General features: G+C 37.7%; 1 protein-coding gene across 8 annotated transcripts in view; it reads left to right on the top strand.

Annotated features, from left to right (window-relative positions):
* Positions 1-24,367, top strand: part of Thoc2 (THO complex 2) — a 118,575-nt gene that overhangs the window by 7,360 nt on the left and 86,848 nt on the right. For 6 of the 8 annotated variants that reach the window (XR_005283826.1, XR_005283827.1, XM_038316067.1 and 3 more), the window contains exons 1-4: positions 628-713; positions 16,761-16,819; positions 19,274-19,365; positions 21,412-21,463. Coding sequence is in view for 6 of the 8 variants with exons in the window: in XM_038316067.1 (XP_038171995.1) it covers positions 643-713; positions 16,761-16,819; positions 19,274-19,365; positions 21,412-21,463 (274 nt within the window). In the remaining 2 variants the exon portion in view is untranslated. Of the gene's footprint in view, positions 1-627; positions 714-13,976; positions 14,015-16,760; positions 16,820-19,273; positions 19,366-21,411; positions 21,464-24,367 lie in introns of those variants that run through there. The other 2 variants (XM_038316074.1, XM_038316073.1) reach the window with 2 other exon arrangements.

Below are 24,367 nucleotides of genomic sequence, written 5' to 3' on the forward strand. Positions count from 1 at the left end.
AAGTATTTTGTGGAGAGACTTTGAGCCTGCACCCAGTGTTTTTTGTTATACTAATGCTCCCTAGTTTGACAGCTAAAGTAAGGAGTTAGATTTTAGGGATCCTGTGTTTCCCAGGGCCAGCTTTCATCCATGGTCCTCGGCATACCACGTATCGTGTTGCACTCTCTGTGATAATTTTCTATCAGTAGTTTGTCGAGATATTTTTTATCTCATGTTCCTCTTTTTCAGAGGGCCGCGCAGGGCACTGCTTATAGTTACAGTATCTTCAATGTGTAACAGACCGAGCGCTTGAAAATTTACGTGTTTGAATTAGTGGCTTGGGGTAGATATTACAGGAGATCATAAAGGCTACAAGCGGTCCGGGCCTGGCGTTTTTTATTTATTTAATTGTTTCTATTCTAAAAGGAAGTAAAACGCGGTGACTGTTGAGGGCGCGGTCGGGCAGGTACCAGCGAAAGGGACCACCGGCGTCTGCCACCTCTTTGTCAGCTAGGCCTGGGACTTCCGCTGGGTGGGGAGGTAGGTGGGGCGGGAAATCTAAAACCGAACTCCCAGCTTCCGTCACTCCCCGTGGGCGGCGCTCCCCTTTGACCCCTCGCTCGCAAGCCACACATCCGGGCCACTGTTACTAGCGAGGGGAAGATGGCGGCCGCAACTGTGCTGGTTCCCGCAGAGTGGATAAAGAACTGGGAGAAATCAGGGAGAGGCGAATTGTGAGTGTTCGGGCTGGGGGCGGGAGCCGGGCGAGCCGAGGCCGGGGCGTTGGCCACATTCGGAAGTGGGGTACAGGGGCCGGGAGGGGGGGGGAGCGGTGCCCCCTCCCCCACCCGGGCGACGGTTGGGGATGGTTGGTAAGGAGTTTCGAACTGCGGGAGGAGCGGAGCCGGTAGCCTCCGCCGAGCGGCTTCCCCTACCTCCCTGAAAGCTCCGCCGTCTACCGGAGCCCCGCTTCCTTTGGTATCTAAGCAGAACTTCCGTCTTGGCCCCCCAGGTCCCCCTGTGCTCCTGCTCTGTCTCTCTCTTTTTTTGTCTCTTTCGTTTTGCCTCGGCTCACTTGACTGCTTTTCTCTCCGTGGGTTCGCGCCCGGGTCCATACTTGACATTTTTTCTCTCTGTCCCGTTTAATCACTCTGCACCCAAGGCGACTCCTGTAGTTTGTCGCCTGGCCTCTCCTATGCCCGAAGTCTTAAGAGGGCGAACTGTCCCGAACTCTCTCCAGTCCTAGCCGCCAGTGGCAGAAGAGCACGGGGCGTTAGGGACAGCCAGGCTTGGCACTTCTGGTTTCTTGGGGAGCGCCAGCTTGTACTGCCCTGGCCCTGAGGTCCTTGGGGAAGTGTGGCAGGGATTGCTGCTTTTCGCCAAGTCCCTACCGGCATGTCACGTCCGAGTGGTTTCGGACTGGATTCAACTTTTCATCCTCAAATGTTGATGAAACCCCATTTTGGCCTGAAATTGTAGCTAATTCTTGTCACCCTCGAAGCTTTTTAGTACTTTGGGATATTTTGTTACCTTTAAGTCGTAAACTTAGTTTTGTAACCCCCTCCCGGTGACTGGCTACGGTAGAGGTTTTCTGTCCCACCCTCACTCCCCGTTTAAATAGCAAAATTAACCATTGATTTGAAAAGAAACAAAAAAAGTTCTGATTTCTTCTGATTCGCCTTGGAAATTAGTAGCCAATCGTAAAGGAGATTAATTCTTGTTAGCTGTTTGGGTTGTCTCCCTCCACTCCCACACTCCCACACTCCCACATTACAGTCCAGTGTCAGGTTCCCAGTAGCTAGCGGGAAGATAGGAATCTTTGAAACTTTGCTGTGCGGGATCTTACTCTTGTAAAAGGACTTACTCCCGCCGACAACTCCCTATGCTGTTCCTAGTGGGAGTTCTAGAATCGGATTGTCGGAATAAGTGACTAGCTTAGTCCACTTAACTAGCTGAGTGACCTTGGTAAATTCTTAACCACTTTGACTGTTTCCCCTTGAGTAAATTGGGAATAATAAACACTCTAATGAAAGGATTGTTGTTAAGACTAAATGCCTGTAAAGCACTTGGCATATAGCAAGTGCTCAAGTGATAGCTATTAAAAGTAATATTATTCCAGCTTTTAGATATTTAAACTTCTCAGGACAGCTCTTGCACTTAGAGGCTCTACCTTTTTGGTTAGCAATTAATTGGCCTCTGGCTTCACGTGTGTTTGCTCTTGTATGCGAATAAATTGAGAGGTTCTTGAAGAAAAGCGGTGACATCTCTTAGTTCTTTTGGTTCAACATCTCCTCCAGCATATACTTATAGTGCCCTAGTGTTTTGTTAACTCGCAGGTATAAGAAAAGCTCTCATTTTTAATTTTTATGTGTTATTTAACACATACCTATGAGGTGCCTCGAGTGCTGAGAAGGCAGGATGGGAAGCAACTCAACTAAACCATCCTATATTTGTGGGTAATCCTTCCCAAATAACCCAGTTCATCGATATTTACTGTCTACAACCTATTTATTCATTTATGGACGGTCATGTTTGTGGGCTGCTCAGCTTCCTTCTCGATGGATTTCACGTGTGTGTGTGTGTGTGTGTGTGTGTGTGTGTGTGTGTATTTGGTAGTAAGTGCTCCATCAATGAGGTACATGCACAGGCCTAACTTTTTTTTAAACTAATGTTTTTGCTTCCACCTTAAAATGAGTTTTTTTTTAACAGTTTAATGTTTTTGCTTCCACCTTAAAATGAGTATTGGGAATAGGAGGAGTTCTGCCTGCTTTGCCTCTGACTGGCAATGGTTGGAGAAAAACTGAGTGATGTATATAGTCAAGACTACCTATTTAAAATGGATTTTTTGGTTTATGTATTTTTATACGATCCATGCTACCTAGTGTTAAAAGAACTACATAAGAACTGTACTTAGGATTTTCATGTGTGTATTTATTGCATAGCTTGTGGAATGTGGTTTAAAATATAGTAGATCCAAATCAGTGTGATCAGCTTAATGATTATATAAATAGATATAATTCCTTTTATATTAAGAGGACCTATCTCATTTTTTGAGACAATGACCTTGTAACCCATGCTGACCTTGAGTTTATAATCCTCTTCTGAGTGCTAAGATTATAGGCCCGTACCACTACACTAGCTGAGAATTTAGAGTTGGATGGCATAGCTGGGTGTGGTTGCTAACACCTGTAATCCTAGCATTTGGGAGGATGAGGGAGGAGTCCTGTAAGTTTGAGGTCAGCAGGGGCTACACAATGAAACCTTTTCTCAAACAAAACAAAAGCCAAAAGAAAGTTAAAGCTTCATAGACTGGAGAGATGTCTCATGAGGTTAGGAGTGCTTATTGTGCATCTAGAGGACCTGAGTTCAATTTTCAAAACCCACATCTGATGGCTCACAGTTGCCTGGAACTCCAGCTCCATGGAATCTTACACCTTTCACCTCTTCAAGTACCTGTATTACACGCATACCCAAGCACACATGCATATACATACACACAACTAAAAATCTATAAAAATCTAAAAGCTGAAACTGTATAATATAATGAATTATTTTAAGTTTTGCCTTACTAGTGGATGAACCTAGAGGCCTGTACATACTAGGTAAGTACTACTACTGAGCTATCTTCAACCCTTTACGAAATTATCTACATTAGCATACGAAGCAATAGGTTTTTTTCATGACAGTTTCATACATATATCATACTTTAATTTGTTGACTTTTTCTCTACTACTTTTCTCTACCAGCCTCTTGCTGGTCACCTTTCTCCTCCTAACTAGACCTGCCATTTGCTTTTGTGTCATGTTTATTCTATTGTCTACTCTTTTATTTCTTTTCAATTTGATACAATGTCTCACTATGTAGCCATGGCTGGCCAGGAACTCACTTTGTAGACCAGGCTGATTATAGGCATACACCACCATGGTTGACCTCCATTACCTACTCTTAATCTAACCCTTTCTTTCTTTTAAGGTCTCTCCGTCTCTCTTGTTTCTTCTTTTATGACCTATGCACATCTATATGTACACTTAAAAACATGGTAATTTTCCTTAAAAAATACACGATTTCCTGTTTTATCTGTTTTCCTGCAAATTTAATTTTCCTTTATATCCAGCCTGTTTTGCATTCCCCCTTTTTTTCTTCAAAACAGAGTTTCTCTGTGTAGCCCTAGCTGTCCTGGAACTAGCTATTTAGACCAGACTGGCCTCAAACTCAAAGAGAGCTCCTTCTGAGTGCTGGGATTTAAGGTGTGTATCACCTCTGCCAGGTGGTTACTGTTGCTGCGCCTCTTCCTTTTTAAAAGATACTTATATATTTTGTTTTTGTTTTTCGAGACAGGGTTTCTCCATAGCTTTGGAGCCTGTCCTGGAACTAGCTGCCTGGGTTCAAACGTAACAGAGATCCGCCTACCTCTGCCTCCCGAGTGCTGGAATTAAAGGGGAGTGCTGGGATTAAAGGTGTGCCAAGGTTTAATATATCCCAGGCTGATTTGTAACTTTGAAGACCAGGGTGACCTTGAATTCATTATCTTCCTGCTTCAGCCTCTTGTCTATTGGGATCACAGGAATGTGCCACCATGCATAGCTGATAATTCATTTAAAAAAAGAACAAGTGCTTTCCAGCCCTGAAATTTTTCTTTTTAAAAGTTGTTTTTAAAGTGGGTTTTTTTTTTTTTCTGCGACTAGTCTCTTCTCTGTAACCCTGGCTGTCCTGGAACTCGATTTGTAGGTACGGACCAGGCTGGCCTTGAACTCAGAGGTCTGCCTGCCCTCCTCCCAAGTGCTGGGATTAAAGGGGTGTGCCACCACACCCAGCTTTTTAAAGTGTGTTTTTAAAAGTTGTGTTTCATGAGATTGCCAAGATTTCTTATCTGTAGTATGATAGCAGTTTAAAGCTATTGTGAGAGTTATACAGTGTCCATAGTGCTAAAAGCGGCATGATGCTGGAAATAAGTTCAGAGGTAAAGCAATTTGCATAGCATGCTCAGAGTCCCTGGGTTTGATCCTCAGCACTGAAAAAAAGGAAAAACAAAACCCAGAGCAAAATATCAACAGCAACAACAAAATCCAACATAAACTGTATGGGGCATTTTTTTTCTTAAATGAAATTTTTTTTTTTGAGACAGGGTAGCTTTGGAGCCTGTCCTGGTAGACCAGGCTGGCCTGGAACTCGCAAAGATCTGCCTGCCTCTGTCTCCCAAGTGCTGGGAATATATTCCTTAATTTTTTATTCCTGGTACCACGACCACAATCAGCATGTAATGAAAAAGTGCTGAGGCAGAGACTTTAGGAGTGTACATCTAACTGACATTTTACTGTATTAATCAATAGTTGCATTTTTTTTCAAAATGTGCCTGTGGCAGCCCCAAACAAAGGATTTCCTATTCAGGCTGTAGTAGTAACTTCTGACTATAGATCATCTTTGCTTCTGTCTCAGACTTTAAGACTTACTGTCTCAGAGTAACCTGCAGTTTCCCTGACAGCTCTCCACCTAACAGCTATAACCCTTTTCTGGTGTCTTAAAACCTTTTACTGTGTCCACCACCACTGGGACTTCCAGAGCTTTGAAAAAAATTGTTTTATTTTTTAAGATTATAACGTGATTACATCATTTCCCCTTCCTTTTCTTTCAAACCCTTCCATAATACTCGTCTTGCATACTTTCAAATTCATAACTGCCAGAGCTTTTAAAGGAGGACAAATTTGTAACTGCTCAATGAAAACCAACTATTATATAGAAGATCTTGGTTTTGAAGAATAAGCTTTGTTAGATAATAAAGCAGAAAAGTAAAATGATAATTTTTGTCTATCCAAACAGTACATCCCTCATATACCTATACACTATTAGTTTCTAGAGAGTATATGTGTATGTATACATACATACATACATACATACATACATACATATATATTTAAAATTGTAGTGTGTGTATGTGCGCACATGTGTGCAATTGTGCATGCTAGGATGGAGGTCAGAAGAAAATTTGTGGTAGTTGTTTTTTTCCTTTCACCATGTGGGACCAGGGCATCGAATTCAGGTCATCAGGCTTGGCAGCAAGTCCTTTACCCACTAAGACACCTCTCTGGCCACCAAATATATTTTTAGATGATAATTATAGAACTTCTAGGGCTAGAGAGATGGCTCAGTGTGAGAACATGGACTGCCCTTGCACAGGACCAGAGTTTATTCCCACTGTGTTGGGTTACCAGTTACAAGCGTAGTTGCAAAGGAATCCATCACCTCTAGCATTCTTGGACACCTGTACATGACATGCACACACTCAAAAACACACATAACTAAAAATAATAAAAATGAATTCTTATGGGCTGAAGAGATATTTCAGCAGTTGAGAACACTTAACTCTCTAAGTCCCTGGGATTCCAGCACTAGGATGGGGGCCTACAACTGCCCATAACTGTAGTTCCAGGGGATGTGTCATCCTCTTCTAATTTTGCAGGCTTTTGCATGCATGCACATGGTGCACATACATACACTTAACCCCACATGCATGTACAAGAAAAAAAATCGTAAATCTTTAAAAAAAAATTATAAACCTTGTAGCATGATTTTTTTCCCCAAGAGGTATGAGTACAGTAAAGGGATCATAGAAGTGGTTGTTTTCGCCAATTCTTAAGTAGCTTGGGTATGCCTGGAACTTGCATTCTTAGAACTGATAACTCTCCTACTTTAATGTCCTAAGTGCTTGGTCCCCAGCTCCTGAAACTATTTTTTTTGAGACTGGGTATTGTGTATTCCAGGCTGGCGTTGAACTGGCTGTGTAACGAGGATAACCTTGAATTTCTGATCTCGGGCCTTCACTTCTCAAGTGCAAGGGTTGCATATGGACCAATATCACAGCTAGTTTAGGTGGCACTGGGGATGAACCCAGGGCCTCACTCTAACAGCTGAGCTACATGTCTGGTCCTGAAACCTTTTCTAATTTGATTTTCTATTTTAACTTGTATTCATTAACTAAATGTTAACTCTTGGTCTGTTTTTCTGGTAATATAAAGTCCTTCTTCAGAAAATGTTGATGCAACATTAGGAAGTTATTAAGTTACCACTTTTTGTTTGCTAAGTTGTAGAAAGACAGCGGGCCGTATGCCCCGCCACCCAGCTAGCTTTACCCAAAATATTACATGGAAACTGTATTCTTTTAAACACTGCCTGGCCCATTAGTTTCAGCCTCTTATTAGCTAATTCTCACATCTTGCTTTAACCCATATTTAGTAATCTGTGTAGCACCAGGAGGGGTGGTCGCTTACCAAGAGAGATCTTAACCTGTGTCTGTCTCGGAGAGGAGAGGCATGGCGACTGCCTATGGCAACTGCCTGAAGCGTCTGCCTGACTCTGCTTTCTTTCTCCCACAATTCTGTTTTGTCTACTCCGCCTACCTATGCTCTGACCTATCAGGCCAAGCAGTTTTCTTTATTAATTAACCAATGAAACAACAGATAAACAGATGACTCTCCTCCATTACTAAGTTATTTTATGATGGTGAAATAGAGTGAGTGCCATGAATGTAACTGATGTTTCCTACTTACAAAGGTAGAGCTTTTGTTAATTTGTCTTTTATAACAGTTCTTGCTCTCTTTATAAATGCATCTTTCCACAAGGTAAAATGATTTTGTCCTAGTATTTATTTTAGAGGGTAATATTTGTTATAGCATTGATAATAGAGAAAGCACATTGCTTAAACAAATTTAACCTTTCATTTTATAAAAAACTAAGTGAAGCACAGATGAATATCAGCCTCTTATGTGAAGCAAACTTGCAAGCTGTAAGCATAAGTAATTCAGGCTTGTTTGTATTTCATTTTTGCTGAAAAAAATGGGAAGTAAGGTGAAGAGCTAGGGGCTAGAGAGATGGCTCAGAGATTAAGAGCACTGGCTGTTCTTCCAGAGGATCTGAGTTCAGTTCCCAGTGTCCTCAACAAAGCAAAACAAAAAAGAAGCATTCACAGTGTACTTCTGAAATCATTAGAAGAACATTTCATTCAGATTTTCACAGATCTTGGACAGAAAGTAAATTTCTGTCCTTGCTCTCAGGTAGTTGAGGCAACATTTCCATGAGAGTACAAAACAAGTTTGAAAAGTGGAAAAACTGGTAAACTCAAATAGTAAAAAAGTAAAATATTACTGATTTTTGAACTGAGCTAGAACATTTGAATAATTTTAAGGTCATATTAGAAAGGGCAACTATTCAAGGTCATTTTGTTTGTCATCCTTCTGTAATGTAGTTTACTAGAACTGTTTGACACAGTAAGACAGATGCAACATTTAGAACCAATTACTTGTAAGTATATTTGCTGGTCTACTATTAGTGGATTGCTTAGGAAAAACATAGTTAAATCTGTACCTGATAAAAAGGTGTTTTTTTGAGACAGGGTTTCTCTGTAGCTTTGGACACTGTCCTGGAATTCGCTCTGTAGACTCTAGCCTCGAACTCGCAGAGATCCAACTGTCTCTGCCTACCCAGTGTTGGCATTAAAGGTGTGAGCCACCACTGCCTGGTGAAAAATTCTTTTTGAGACAGAGTACTCCTATATCCTAAGTCTGTTTTTGAACTTTACATCTTCTTGTCTCAGGTTCACTATTGGCAATTCTTCTTGGGAAAATTTTTACTACTTGTTTTTTGTTTTCTAGTATATAAAGAATTCTCATTTTATAGTAAGGCAACACACATATCTTATGTAAGTGAATTGACTGGATATGATATCCCATTAATGATTTTGTACACAATTTGAACAAATCTTTGAGGTGCTAATTAATAGCTTACCATGACAGTATTATCTTCAGGCTAATAAATGTGCTTGTGGCCTAGTGAGTGGATAATATAGAATGACATTTCAATTATTCCCTAGTTATGTAATGATGACTGTACCATAGGTGGGAGTATGGAACACTGACACAGTCCTTCCTCAATCATTGGAAGGCTTATTGAAAAAGACAACTGTGTTAACATTGCTGAAAGCCGTAGAAGATGAAGCTGTTGAAAATGTGTGGAAACAAAAGCATTTGTCATAAGAAGTAGAAAAAAGTTTCAACACCCTCCCCTTTTAAGACAGGATTTTACTCTCGATTCCACACTGGCCTTGAACTTGAGTAAACCCTGCCTCAGTATTTCAAGGGCTTGCGTTTTCAAGTGCATCAAGTGTTATAGATGGCTCCAATTTCTTTCTTTTTCTCCCTCCCTCCTACCTTTCTTTGAACATATCATGCATTCCAGGCTTGCCTCAAGCTTACTGTTATAGCTCAGGTTGATCTTCAACTTCTGATCTTCCTGCTACCACTCCCAAGCTCTGGAATTCCAGGTGTGTGTCCCATACCAGGTTGGTGTGCTGCTGGGTATCAAACTCAAGGCTTCTATATGCTAGAATCACTCAGTCATTTGAGCCACATCCTTAGCCCATGGTAAGTTTTCTGTACATGTGTACAAAGCTGAGTACCCCCAACATTGGGAAGGCAGAGGCAAGAGGATCAGGAGTTCAGTGCCAACTTGAGCTACATAATGAGTTTAAGGTTAGGTTGGGGTATGTGGACTTTGTTTCAAAAACCGAAACCCAAAAAACCCTTTAACAATAATACCTGTATACAGTGTGTAATCTTCAGACAAGGGTAATTGGTATATCCATTACCTCAGAATCTGAGGTGATTCTCAACCTTCCTAATGCTGCAACTCTTTAATACAGTTCCTCATGTTGTGGTGACCCCCAATCATAAAATTATTTTGTTGCTACTTTATAACTGTAATTCTGCTACTGTTACGAATCATAATGTAAATATCTGCTATACGTCCACCCCTTGTGAGTGTCAAGACCCACAGGTTAAGAACCTCCTCTGCCTCAGCTATTTAGTTTTTCTTTGTACTTAGAACACATGAAAATTCTCGCTACTGCCATTTTTTTTTGAGACAGGGTCATATTCCACGGGCCATCTTGCTAGTCCTGTCTGATATTCTTTACTAGTTAAATAAATTTTTAATAGGTGGCCATGGGTGGTTAAAAATTTATAATGGGATTTTCATTGGCCTTTTATTCTTAATTTTGAAAATAATTCTGTTACTGGGATTGATGTTACTTGGGGCAGAAAAATCATAATTTTTGGTTTGCCTGAGCTACAATGTAACTTCAAGGCTAGCTTGATAAACTTGGCAAGACTATCAAAAGAAAAAGAAAGCAGAAGAGGGATTATGATTTATCTTATTGATACAGTGCTTGCCTAGCTTATGCAAGGCCCTAGGTTCAATCCCCTATAGCACAACAGCAAAGAAAAGCAACGTGTAAGTGAATATGGATCAACAGATGTTTATTGTGTTGACTTTTTCTAACCAAGAATGGAGTATCAAAATATATGATACAGAGTGGCAAGGTATAGGGGTATGATAATAGATAATTTCTGTAAGCAATGGTTTTGTAGCACCATATTAGCATAAGATAGGATATATAAACAGAATCTGTAAGCTTTTTCCTTCAGTGCTGAGGATGAACTCTGGGCTTTGTACATGTCAAGGACATGCTCAACCCACTCATAAATTTGAGAGGGAGTGGAGGGGGTACAAGAGTTGGAGGTGAGAAAGAGTATGGTAGAAATAATAGAATTACAATACTCATGAAATTCTCATAAAAGAAAGAAATAAACTCTTGTAATAGGAATTCATTGATTCTCTTCTTTAAAAGGTCAGCATGGCTGGGCATGGTGGTGCATGCCTTTAATCACAGCAGTAAGAAGGCAGGAACAGGCACATCTCTGTGACTTCAGAGGCAGACTGGTTTACAGAGTTAGTTCCATGCCAGCCAGGGCTACATATTGAGACAATATCTCAGAGAATGTTGATCTGTAAGATTTTCTTCTAATTTCTTTTTCTTTTTTTGTTTTTGTTTTTTGAGACAGGGTTTCTCTGTAGCTTTGCAGCAGCTGGCCTCGAACTCACAGAGATCCGCCTGCCTCTGTCTCCTGAGTGCTGGGATTAAAGGCATTGTGCCACCACTGCACGGCCAGATTTTCTTTTAATTTCTAAATTGTGAAATTGAACAACAATGTAGAGAAATGCCTAAATTCTAATGTGTAGATCTTAGAGAATTATGCAATTCAAATGCAAGTCAGGTATAGGGGTAAATGCCTATAAGCCAACATTTAGAGAGACAGGAGTCATGAATTTGAGGCCAGCCTCAGCTACACAGCAGACCTAGTGTCAAAAAGCAATATAACAGCTAGACTCCTTGGGCATACATTTAATCCCAGCACTCAGAGACATGCAAATTTCTATGAGTTCAAAGCTAGCCTGGTTTCTATTTAGTGAGTTCCAGGCCAGCTAAGGTTACATAGGAAGACCCTGTTTCAAAACAAAACAAAACAAAAAGCAAATTAACAAAGCAACATATACCAAAATGGATGTGCCACCTATTTTACATTACCACTAGGATAACATCACCTCTTTTTCTGATCTCTCTATTCACCTTCTCTGTGGTAAAATCATCATTTTGACATTTATGTTTTGGTCCTCCATATTTCACCTCATAAATTCTGGAATTATGGGGATGTTTCACCATACCTGACTTTTAAAGTTAGTGTCACATAGTAATGAGGATTTGAAGATTGGCCAGTCTGAGACAGGAGGATCAGGAATTCAAGGTGTTAGCCTAGAAAACATGGGACCTTGTTTCAAAAACAAGAGCATCAAAAAAAAACTTAGGAAAAAAAGTCAGTGTTAATTTCTGTGCAGTAGAATACTTCATTGTGGCTTTTTTTTAGATTTTATTTATTTATTATGTATACAGTATTCTACCTGCATGACAGAAAATGGCACCAGATCTCATTGTAGATGGTTGTGAGCCATCATGTGGGTGCTGGGAATTGAACTCAAGACCTCTAGAAGAGCAGCCAGCACACTTAACCACTGAGCCATCTCTCTAGCCCTTCAATCTTCTGTCTTTTGTCTGTGTTTCCATTTAATTTTTCTTTGCTCTCTTGAGGTGCTTCATGTTGTTTGTGGGTTATGCATGTTCTTAGTACATATTCAGTCTTAAAAGTGTCCTTAAACATTTTTAAATAATAATATATTTAACATAATAAATAACATAACATAAATAAAATGTAATCTGCCATTACACTTGGGATTAATGGTGACTTGTGAACAAAAAAATAATTCATTTTAATATCGTCAAATATATCCATTCCTTGCTATGTTAGTACCCTTTATGCTTACTTAATGCTTCTTAATGTTTTTCTTTCCCACTTTCTTGTTCTTTTTTTTTCTGAGACAGGGTTTTATGCTAGTCCAGGCTTTCCTGAACTCAAGAAAATCGTCCTGCCTCAGTCCTCTGAGTGTTGGAATGCTTCTTCTTGGCTCTGAGGTTAATGAAGTTGTCCTATATTATTTTAGGAATTTAATTTTACTTTTTAAATATTAATGATATTGGTTGATTGTCATAGAAAAGAAATTGAATATATATGTCCCCACAAAAGAGATATGTATGGTAAATTGTGCATCCTGGAAGTTCAACAGTGTCGTTTATAAAGGAAATGAAATAAAAGCCAAAATTTGACTTCATATTACATCAAATAAGTTTGTTGAAAAAATAGCAACGGGGTCTTGATCTGTCATCTACCCTGGAACTCACTGTGTAAGCTAGTCTGGGCTCAAATTTAAGGCAGTCTTGCTTCCACCTCAGGAATGCTGGTATTAATGAAACCCAGGTTCTTTTTTCCCTTTTTTGTTTTTTCAAAAATTATTATTTTGTGTATGTGAATGTGTGACATATACATGTGTGTGCACATGTGTACACACATGCATGTGCGAGAGCTATTGCATGCACGTGGTGGTCAGAGAACAGCCTTGTGGAGTCACTTCTCTCCTTCCACCTTTGTATAGGTTCATTGGATTAAATTCAAACTCTCAGGCTTGGTGGCAAGAGCCTTTTTTCTGGTAAGCCATCTTGCCAGCCCTTCATTTTTCAGTTTTTGTTCATGGCATTGATTTATATTGTGAGTTAGGGATTGTAGGTCGTTATGATTGAAGTTATGAAGAAAATGTAGCCCCCAGCTAAATAGTTGGCAAGGGCAATACAATTGTATTGGACTTCTTTTGGTAATTATGCATATTATTGTTTGATATCATGTCAAAATTTTCTTTCTTTCTGTGTGTGAATGTGTGTGTGTGTGCTTGTGTGTTTTCTCCCTTCATCTTCATGTGGTTCCCAGGGATTGTACTTAGCCCCTGTGCTTAGTCATCATCTCACTGGCCCTGCTTTTCATTTTTTTATTGTTATTTTTAAAGACAGATTCTGTGTTGTACTGGCTGGTTAGAATTCAAGGGCTCAGGTAATCATTTCTCCCTATACCCCAAGTGGTAGTTTAAACTGCCTTAGTGCCAGGTGTGATGGTGCATACCTCTAAAATGCCAGTGCTCAGAAAGCAGAGACAGGAGTACTATTGTAAATTCCAGGTCAGCCTGGTCTATATAGTCAGCTCTATGCCAACTAGAACTGTATAGTGAGTCTGCCTTTACCAATAACCCTCTACACACAAAAGTTAAAGAAAAGAAACTAAAACAGAAATCCCTAAAACAGATGCCCCCCCCAAAAAAACCAAATACAGAGCAGTGATGTTTTGGTACATTGTAAATAAAATCTATTTATATCTCTTTCATTTGGAGTGGATCTTTTTTCCATGTGTCATTTTATAACATCATGCATTGGCCACTTGAAATTTTTTTTCACTCTATTATGTATCTCTTCCAAATATTGGCAAATTTCATTGTAGAATATCGAAAGTGCATTCTTTATTTTCACCACCAAAGCTGATCAGGGAAACCTTTATGAAAGTAGTCATCACTATAGTGGCAGAAATGAGTTTTTCAACTTTAAGTTTGAAAGCTTAGGTTTATCATTGACAATAAATACTCTGTTGTTTTCCTTGAAGGGACAAACTCAGTTCATTTTTGAGAAAATGGCCTGCCAGATACCTTTGAGTCGTCATAACTTGTTAGTTGTTTCTCAAGTGGAAAAAAATGATATTCTGTAAAAACAAGATAGGTAAGCTTACAGTTAAAAACGGCTGTGTGGGACATGTTGGGGACTGTTATAATCCCAGCACTTTGGGTGGTTGAGGTGAGAGAATTACATTGAATTAGAGGTTATTCTAAGCTACACAGTGAGTACTATTCCAACCCTAAATAAAAAGACCCTGTCTGAGAAAAAAAGATAGATGTATAAGTAGTTTCTATGCAAGCAGCTGTTAATTTAATGCTGAGTAGGAATTTGTTATGCAAACTACTCGCTTTATCAGAGTATCTAAAAGACATTAAAAAATGCCAGCATGGGATGTGGTATTGCACACTTGCTTGTGACACTGAGGCAGGCCAGCCTGAACTTAATGATAAGATCCTCTGTCCCCCCCAACAAAAAGCCAGGCCAGCACTCCAGAGGCAGAGCCAATGAAATGCATATCTCAAAAAAACCAAATAGTTTAGAACTCAGGAATATTTTTTTGTAGGTGCTGGAGATTGAACCCAGGACCTGATGCATGGCTAAGAACTGGCTTTCCCCTGGTCTGTACTCCAGCTCTGTGTTCTGGAATTGCATAAAATAATAATTAATGGAATAAGGATTTTATTCTTAATATTTATTTAGATAGTCTCTGGGTTGCAGCTATGCTAGAAGATTTTTGAGATTTTAGGGTTGAGTGCTTTTTTTTTTGTCTAGCATGTCTACCAAGCTCTCAGTCAGAAGTGTGGAGATAAAATTGGAGATAGGTACACTTAAGAATTACTGCCTAAGAAGTGCATGAGATTACACAGGGTATGTGTATGGGGGAGAAAATGATGCTGGTAAGAGCAAAAGCAATCAAATATAAGGACAATGTGCTTGCAAGCATAAGAGTGATGCTTCCTCTGAGAAGGAAAGGGAGGGAGGGAAGAGGAATTGGACACCCCTAAGCTGAGGTTGGAAATGCTCCGAAGTCAGAACTTCTCGAGCCCTGAGATACCACAAGTAGAAACTTCCATAAGTGACATGTTGAAAGAACACAGCTTAAGAACACTGTTTATTTAACTGTATCCCAAAAAGAAGACCCTGTTACTCCCTTTCAGCTACAGTAACCCTTTCTGTGCATGTCCAGGTTCTCCTATGCAAGTCTGCCTATAGAATAATAAAATGGCATGTCTGGGCCACTGTATAGTAAACTTTGTTGAATGTACAAAATTTTAAAAATATTATATAAGATTATTCTTACGGGTTTGTTTGTAGAAATGGCTTAGCAGTTAATAGCACTTAACTGCTCTTGGAGAGGACTGAGTTCAGGTCCTGGCACCTATGTTGGACAGATCATAACTGCCTATAACTGCAGCTTCAGGGGATCTGACATCTTCTGTCCTCCACAGGCACATGAACATGGCATACACTAACACAAACATACACACACAAATAAAAATGAATTTTTAAAAAATTACTGTCAAGGAGGCTGCAGAGATCTCACCAGAGCATCCGGGTTCAATTTTCAGCACCCACATAGCAGCTCACAACTGCCTCTAACTCCTGTTCCAGGGGATCTGACACCCTTACACGATATACATGCAGGCAAAACACCAATGTCCAAAAAATACAAATAAATTATTAAAAAACTACTGTCAGGATATATGTATAAGGTGTATATGAAACAATGAATTTTGCGTTATACTTCAGTCTGTCCTCAGGTGAAAATATTATGAACTGAGATATGAAAAAACTAAGTTCTGGAATAGTTTTGGTTCTAAGCCTTGTAGATAAGGGATACTCCTCCCCACAATATATTAATTCTTGTCATATAGGTTGCCCCTTTTGCTGTTTTGATTGTTTTGTTTTTATTGTGGCTTGCATGTTTTCTAGTTTGGTCTAGTTCAGTAGTCACCAACTCTTTGCCAATCTTGTTTCATCTATAATTCCCCTTAATTTTTTTTATTGTTTTTGTAGCAGATAGCTTGTTATCTGTAGTGTTAACATTGAAGAGAAGAATGCAGTATATTTTTTGACATTCTATTTCCTCTGGGGTGGTATATTTTTTCATCAGTAGCTAGGACATAATGCTTGTAGTCTGTTTTTATGATGTGAACAGCATTGACAGATGGTGAATTTTTTATTAGGCATCTTAAAATGAAAATGTTCTAATTCTATCATTTGATTGGCATATATTAATTGTACAAAATAATGGACTTGCTTATGATATTTTTAGTTATGTATACAATTTATTGTGATCTTATTCAACTCCAATCACTTCCCCTTCTATCTTCCTGCTGCCCTCCCTTAAGTGACCCTTTTATGTTATAGCCTTGGGGAGGGGGGAGAGAGAGAGAAAGAGAAAGAGAGAGAGAGAGAGAGATTCCTATCTACCTTGCCCTCTTGTTGGTTGAAATAGTTCAAACTGGAGACATTTTGAGATAGTCTCAAATTTGCTGTTAGCAGAGGCTGATTCTCTTTTCACTTCCCAACACCTATGATTACGACCATGTACCACTTTGCCCAGTAGAGACAGTCCTTATCTAGTATTGGGTTGCCCCATGTTTACATATAGAGGAAGAAAAAAATTTACATAAAAAATTACTTGCCAATTTTTGGAATAATGGCTGATTGTTCACTTCTAGTTCTGATGGGTTGGAAGATTGGGGTTGGCAGTTTGTTTTGTCATGGTCATAGGTATTTAAATGTATCTGGGAAATTTTTATATGCTTTTTAGGAGATAAAACTTTCTCCTTAGGAATCAGATGTTTTTAGGACTGGAATTGACAGATTTTTTTTTAAATTATAGTTTACATTTATGCCGGATCCTCAGTGAAAACAAAAGCCACGACAGTTCGACCTACAGAGGTATGATTTTTTCAAAAGTATCTTAGCTATCATTTTTGGTTTGCTTAACATTATAAATTATTTGTTGTTGTGAAAACTAAAGTTCTTAGAGTGCAGGTATAGAAGACCTTAGAATTATTAATATAACTGTAGTTGCAATAAGACTATACATCTTAAATATACACATTGTTTCATCTGCCTCTTATAATTGAGATTTTGTACATTTATTTAGATTTCTGTAGTTAGCTATATCCGTCATAAATGTGAGAGAAAGCTATCCTGGGAAGAAAAACGGGTTTGATCGTATTTGCTCTAGAAAATTTCCACACACCAATTTCAGTGCTTTTACTAAAGCTGGTTGTGTTCAGGTGGTGTCTGGGGAGCTTGTTAAAGGCAGTTGTCATGGAAAATATCAGCAAAGGAGTTGTTTGCTGCATGTCACAAATAGGATTTATTAAGTAAAATGTTACATAATTAAGTAGGATGTAGGTTTTACTTTTATGAGATTTTGCTGTTTAGCATTCATTTAAAATTAGGCACATGGATTTGGCAGAAGACAAGCCAAAATAAAAGCAATGGCGTCTGATTTATAATGTTTTCATTTATAGCTTTTATTGCAGATAATCCCATAAGGTTTTTTTTTTCATTATAAAATCAACATTTTTGTGACTAATAGTCTTTTTTTTCGTTTTTTGAGACAGGGTTTCTCTGTAGCTTTGGATCCTGTCCTGGAATTAGCTCTTGTAGACCAGGCTAGTCTCGAACTCACAGAGATCCACCTGCCTCTGCCTCCTGATTGCTGGGATTAAATACGTGTGCCACCACTGCCCGGCCAGGGGAGTTTTTTTAAAAGCATTTCTTTTGTTATTTTTTTTCTTACCCTGGAAAGGTTTTAATTTTTTTTCCCTAGAAGGGGATTATAACTAGGCTTTCTTTTAGTTTCTTTGAGGGTGAAATGCGGTGGGACAGGATCTCATGTAGCCAGGTTGGGCTGCAACTTGCTGTCTAGATTTGTATGGCTTTAAATGCCTGATCCTCCTGCCTCTGCTTTCTGAGTGAATGCTAGGACTATGGGCTGGTTGTACACTACTGCTTGGTGTTTGTGTGTGTTTGGAAAAAGATTCCTTTGAGGACTTTTCCACTTTGTCATCCCAGGCATTGAACTCAGTCTCTCAGAAATGGGAGGGAATCACTCTACCACTTCAGCTAGATTGCCAGTTCTTAGGCTTTCTTTTACATTTGTGTTTTTATTTTTTTGAAAAGGAGTGTCATGTAGCCTATGTTGGCTTGGAACTTGATAAGTGTGCTGAGAATGACCTTGAACTGTATGTAGATCTTTCTGCCCCTATCTCCCTAGTGCTTGAATTATGGGCTACAAGCACCTGCCATTATATACCCAGTTTTATATCATGCAACACAGGGCTTCTTGTATGATAGGCAAGAAAGAACTTTACCAACTAAGTTATGTCAGTAACCCTCTATTAGTATTTTTTATAGATATTTGTTTTTCAACATTTAATGATTTGAGGGAGAACAAACTTCAGTATGTGGAAATAAAAAAAATGACTCAAAGGTGTTTAGTCAACTTCTAACTCCCCACTCCCTAAAAGACTTTTTGTTTGAGGAAATGGGTTCGTGATAATAACGTGGATTTCTTTCTTTCTTCTTTTGGGGGGGGCATGGGTTTTTTTATAGTTGACAATTCTCATAAAATTGCCATTTTTGTATGTATATACATGTATTTTTTGTTTGAATTCTGATAGAAATTGACGAGAAAGAATTTAGATTTTTGGAAGGAATGCTCTATCATGTTTACTCCTTAGGTTTCATTGTAGCCCTGAGATTGAATTGAGTATATTCTGAATATTTTTAGACCAATCTGAGAAGGTAGCTGGTGGGGAAGTGGTTAATTTTGTTTATGTCTTGTTATGGCACAGTGCATTCATATATTTCTGAAGACTTCAGGAATGTGGTGGAAATGTTTTAAAATGGGTTAGTGGGTCAGGAATGCATGTACATGTCTGTAAATAGGGTTGAGGCAGGATTACCCTTCAGAACTTAATGAAACCTTGTCTAAAATTAAAAATGGCTAGTGATGTAGATCATTAGTATAACACTTGCTTAGGGCACATTAAATCTGCCAGGACTATCAGAAAACAAAATTAAGTATTGAAGGAGAATCAAAATACTAAATGATATATATGGTAGATGTGTGAATATGTGGAATTTGCAGACATGGAAAGAATCTATGCTTAACTACTAGTCATATTAGAGTAGAGAAGGAATGATTAACTTTTTCCTAAACTCGCTAGTGTTGTTTTTGTAGAACTAGAAAGATAAGTTGCTAGAGAGAACTGTTATAAATATGTTTTATTTTTGATGTTTATAATAATTGTGAGAAATAGATTTTCCAGGAGAGTTTGCCTTCCTTGTTAAAGAGACTGCCTTTACACTTATGTCTTTTATGTTCAACAGATTTTCAACAAGCTCTCTATGAGTTGTCATATCACGTCATTAAAGGAAATTTAAAGCATGAACAGGCATCTAGCATTCTTAATGACATTAGCGTAAGTATATATATTTACAACAGTAATTGTTGCATATCTCTTCGCTTTTGATACAAAGATTTTTGCAGTGTAGAGCATACATTTTCCAAAATAATGGTTGTTTTAAGTAATATTGGTAAGCAATTTTTGCCAAACAGCAGTTGGTATTTTAGTCTTTTTATCTGGTGTAAGGAAGAAAAGGTTATACAAACTGGGTAAGCAAAATGCCAACACTGTAATGAAGTCAGTGTTCTTAATTAATGTTTTAACTCTAAAAATGGTTTAAGTATTTTCTTCAAATAATGCTATATTTTGTAATTATAGTTAAAAGTTTCTTAACTAGAAAGATAAAATAATAATTAAGGATTAAATTGTTTTAAATTGTGGTTTCATAGCTCTGACATTCATTTGTATCTGCTTCTTACTTATTTTTAGAAAATAACAGATTTTAAAAAAATAAAAAATAAAAAAAGAAAATAACATTTTTTAAACCTTTAAGTGGCTAATTTCATTTTCATTTATATTTATTGGAGTATTTAGGCTAGATTTAGAGGAGATTGCTAATGAGTCATGTCATCGGTGGTTTGATAATTTGCACTGTAAGAAGGGCTGCTAATTGTTGGGGTGCTTATCATAAACTCATTATCAAGTGGCGTGCTATTCTGTTGTTAGGCTGCTTTTTAGATTTATGTAAATTATTTGTTCAGCTTTTCTAATAAGTATTGAAGTGATATCGGGGAATTTATGGTCTCAGTGTGAATTTTATGTGTGTTTTATGTTTCTGTAGTTGAATATTTTCTATTGGAGAGTGGAATCTGCTTCATATGATTCTTATGCTTTTCTTGAGTAGTTTTAATGGAAGTTTTAAGGTTAGCTGTTCTGACACTCCCTACCCATGTACATTTGAGAAGTAGAAATTTTAATGTTTTTCTCTTTTATCCAGAAACTGTCTCTAGTTAAGAGTAACTTTAGTTCATATTGAAGTAGTATATTTCTTTGACAATTAATACTCTGTGTTAGAAAAACTCTTATGCCTTTCTATATCTGATCTTCAATTAACCTGACTATTTGCATTTATAGCCCTTGAAAAACTGATAGACCACTAAGATAATTTCACTTTAAATTAGTAGTTGATACAGTTTTAGTCTGTTTGTACAATTTGGTTGTAGTAATTTTTCCATTTACGAAAATAATCTAAACATTTTTGTATACTTGGTCCTTAGTAGTTACTGTCTCATTTACTTTGATTACTTCATTATATCTATGTGCTTCCACACTGCATTGCCTTTGTCATGCCTTTTCCATAGTAATGTACATTTGTCCGGTATCTTAGGCACAGAAATGAATTTATGTGACTGGCAGCTACAGACTTTTTTCTTTAGAATTTCCTTTCTTACATTCGCAGAAAATATATGAATTTTAGGGTTGCTATAGTGCTAGAAAACTACTAATTACAGTAACTGAACGGTGATGCTTACTAATGGGAAATAGCTCTAAAATTGATCATGGGATTAGCAACTCAAGAAGCAAATGTGGAATGCTGGTGCTTTTATCCAGAAACAGGATTTGGGAATCAGTTTTTTTTTTCCCAAAAGCTATAAATAAGAGTGAATAAAGAAAACAAAAATTGATAGTTATTTCATCTTCAGAGAATCTCGAATTGTGGAATAATTGCTTTTAATTGTAATTTTTGGATTTTTGATCTTCTGGTACTATAATTTTTGCGTGGATCAGGTGTGGATATAATAAAGTTTTTGATGAAAATGTATCAATATTGAAGGTCTTTATTAGGTGCATGTGAAGTATTCTACATTTTAGTGTTTTCTGAGGTGCTTTTATAAAGTTACTGCCCTTTTATTAACTATTCTGTGTTTGAAATTTAAATAGGCAGCACTTTTCTGTGTGTGGTTTTTGAGACTGGGTCTCAGTATGTAGCTCTGGTTAGCCTGGGATATGTAGACCATGCTGACCATGAGACTACAGAATGGTGGAGTTTAGTTTGATAACCATTATTCTAAAATAATAACACTTTCCATGTGATATTCTGAAATTTATTTTTTAATTTAGGAATTTCGTGAGGATATGCCTTCTATTCTTGCTGATGTATTCTGCATATTAGGTAGGTTTTAAGCCTTTATTTTACGTGTAACATGTACTTGTGGTAAATTCATGTTGTGTTTTCTTTTAAGGGTTTACAAATGTGAAAATGTTTCTGCAAATCTTCAGTCATTTTTAACTTTGTATTATACTGAGTATAGTTTTGTAAATCAAGTATCATTACAATTAATTTATAAAGTAGCTTTTCAATATTTTTTATGTTTGACAATGTATAATTTATATAAATTTGAGCTAAATGAGCTAATTTCAAGTAAAATCAAATTTTCTGACATTTGTCTGAGTTTCTGCAATTTCAAAATTTCAGAAATGTCATAATGTCATGCAATTAGATTTCTTTGAATCGCAAACTTAAGACACTGTGAAGATATTTTGCTGTTGTACTCTTTTGATTCTTAATTTTAAAATGAATACGATTAATCAAAGTTATTAAAAGTGCTTTTGTTTTACAAGTAAGTAATGTGTTTTGTATTTGTCCAGAATAATTCATTTTTTTCTTAAAAATAGGTATGTTTCTTTGATTTATGATTAAAGGTAGTATCCGTCCAAGGAAAACATGGATTTATAAATAATGTGTTTTACAAATTTATTTGTCTATTTTTAACTATTGATTAAAATAGCTGAGCATGGCTTCCCCATCAGTTTTGTGTTTTCTGTAGCTTTGCATACTAACAGATAGTATTGTAGACATATATTACCTTTAAAACATGACCTCTGAGGAGTTGTCACATTGGAAAGAGTTATTTTAGCTCATTACCTTCTGTCTGTCTGTCTGTCTGTCTGTCTCTGTCTCTGTCTCTGTCTTTCTCTCCCTCTGTGTGTGTGTGTGTGTGTGTGTGTGTTTTCTCTGTGTAGCTCTGGCTGTTGTGGAACTCACTCTGTAGACTAGGCTGCCTCGAACTCATAGAGATCCATCTGCCTTTGCCTCCCAAGTACTGGGATTAAAGGTGTGCACCACCACCGCCTAGCTAACTCATTATTCTTTATTCTTAGGATTAGATGAGTTACTTAAATGGCTTACTGATTTATCTAGAGTTTGGTCTTAGCTAATATGAATGCCTGTGTATGAGTTTAGAGACCCTTTCAGATTTCAGAACAGTGGCAATGTTGGGAACAGGTCAGAATACGTGAGAGTGATAAATGGGAAAAATAGACTACCAATGAGTTGACCACGCTTCCCAGATTTTCAACTTCTGGCATAATTATTAATAATGCTATTTTTCATTCTGAACTCTCCTGGTTTTAATGATAAAGTACATCTTCATGGTATGTATTTGATTTATTTATACAAAATGAAAAAAGGAACTTAATATTTGAAATTGATATGAACAAATAAGTTTAGCACTGAACAAGTTCCAATGTAAAAACAGTTGCTTTTTCCCATAAATTTTATACATAGGAAACCAATCTATAGGAGACATTTTGTGAAAAATGTTCCTTAATAGTGTTGGTAATTTTGTCTTTAGTAATTATGTTATTAGCTTTTTCATTCTATTAGTTTTTCTTAAATTGACTTATTTTGTTAAAACATAGCTTTCCTTCATACTTATTGAGACATAAGAATTATTTCTACAGGTTATTGCCTGTTAGCTGTTAACATGGATTCATGATAGTGATATTTGGCTACTTTGGAGGAAATTTTTTTCATACTATCCAACTCATTTTTACAGACAAGTTTAGAGGAAACTATCCTTCACCTGTCCCCTTACACGTGCTTAATCTTGGCAGGATAAAAGTGATGCAAAGGTGACTCCAGAACAAGAAGGGGAGTTGGGATTTTAAGAATGTGACCTAGCAAGCTGAAAAGGTGGCTCAGTGGAGAGCACTTGTTGCTCTTGCAGAGAACACAAATTCAGTTTCTAGCATCAGTATGGCAGCTCACCATCCTTACCTCCAGTTGTAGAGGATCTTACTTTTAAGTCTATAGGTACCAAACTCGAATGTGGCACATTCACATAACACACAGACAAAACTCATACAATTAATAAATTAATTTTAATGAAGGTTGTGCCTAATGATGATACTAATAACATTCATTACGATATAGGTGCTAGTTTTGAAACACCCTTCATGTTTTAGGCACCATGTTAAAGCTTTTCATTTTAATCTTAGTCTTTATAACAATTTCTGTATGGAAGGTATGCAGATTGGGAAGATGAAGTTTAGCAGAGTGGTCATTTTTTCAAGGGAATGTAGCTAGTAAAGCTGCATTTAAGCCTGGGTCCTTTTGGATCCAGAGCCCATGATCTTTTTACTATATCGTGTTATCTTCTTAATGTGTTAAGTGTAATAAGACAAAATATTCCTATACTTTCCAGGTTAAGAGAACTTTTAAAAAGACTAATCAAACGAGGGTGAGGGAGCCTGAGAGCTGTAGTAACTTGAGAGGCTGACTCTGAAGTAACATGATACACTGATGAGACCTTGGAGGTTGGCCAGTTGGTTGGTGATACAGAAGGCAGGAGTTGGAGGATGTAGAGGGCTTTTAAGAAAATTATATGGAAATTAAAAAGAATTTACCAAGTGCTAATTTAGGATACAGGAGTAAGGTATGATAAATGAGTTTATTTGAATGGTGGGTTATTTTTGAGACAGGGTTTCTCCGTAACTTTTTGGAGCCTGTTCTAGAACCAATTCTTGTAGACCAGGCTGGCCTTGAACTCACTGAGATCCACCTGCCTCTGCCTCCTGAGTGCCGGGATTAAAGGCGTGCGCCACCACTGCTCAGCTTGAATGGTGTTTTGAGTTTGAGCAAAAATAATAAACTGAGACAGACTAACAGATTTACTGAGGTCATATTCAGTATTACTACCATAGTCAAAAGCTGAGAGAGTAGTACCTTAATCAGGTCAGATAGCTAAGAGGACTTTTTAACACTGCGTGCCTGATCTTAAGGACCTTAGCAGTA

Source organism: Arvicola amphibius, chromosome X (assembly GCF_903992535.2).
Source record: "Arvicola amphibius chromosome X, mArvAmp1.2, whole genome shotgun sequence".
Taxonomy (NCBI): domain Eukaryota; kingdom Metazoa; phylum Chordata; class Mammalia; order Rodentia; family Cricetidae; genus Arvicola; species Arvicola amphibius.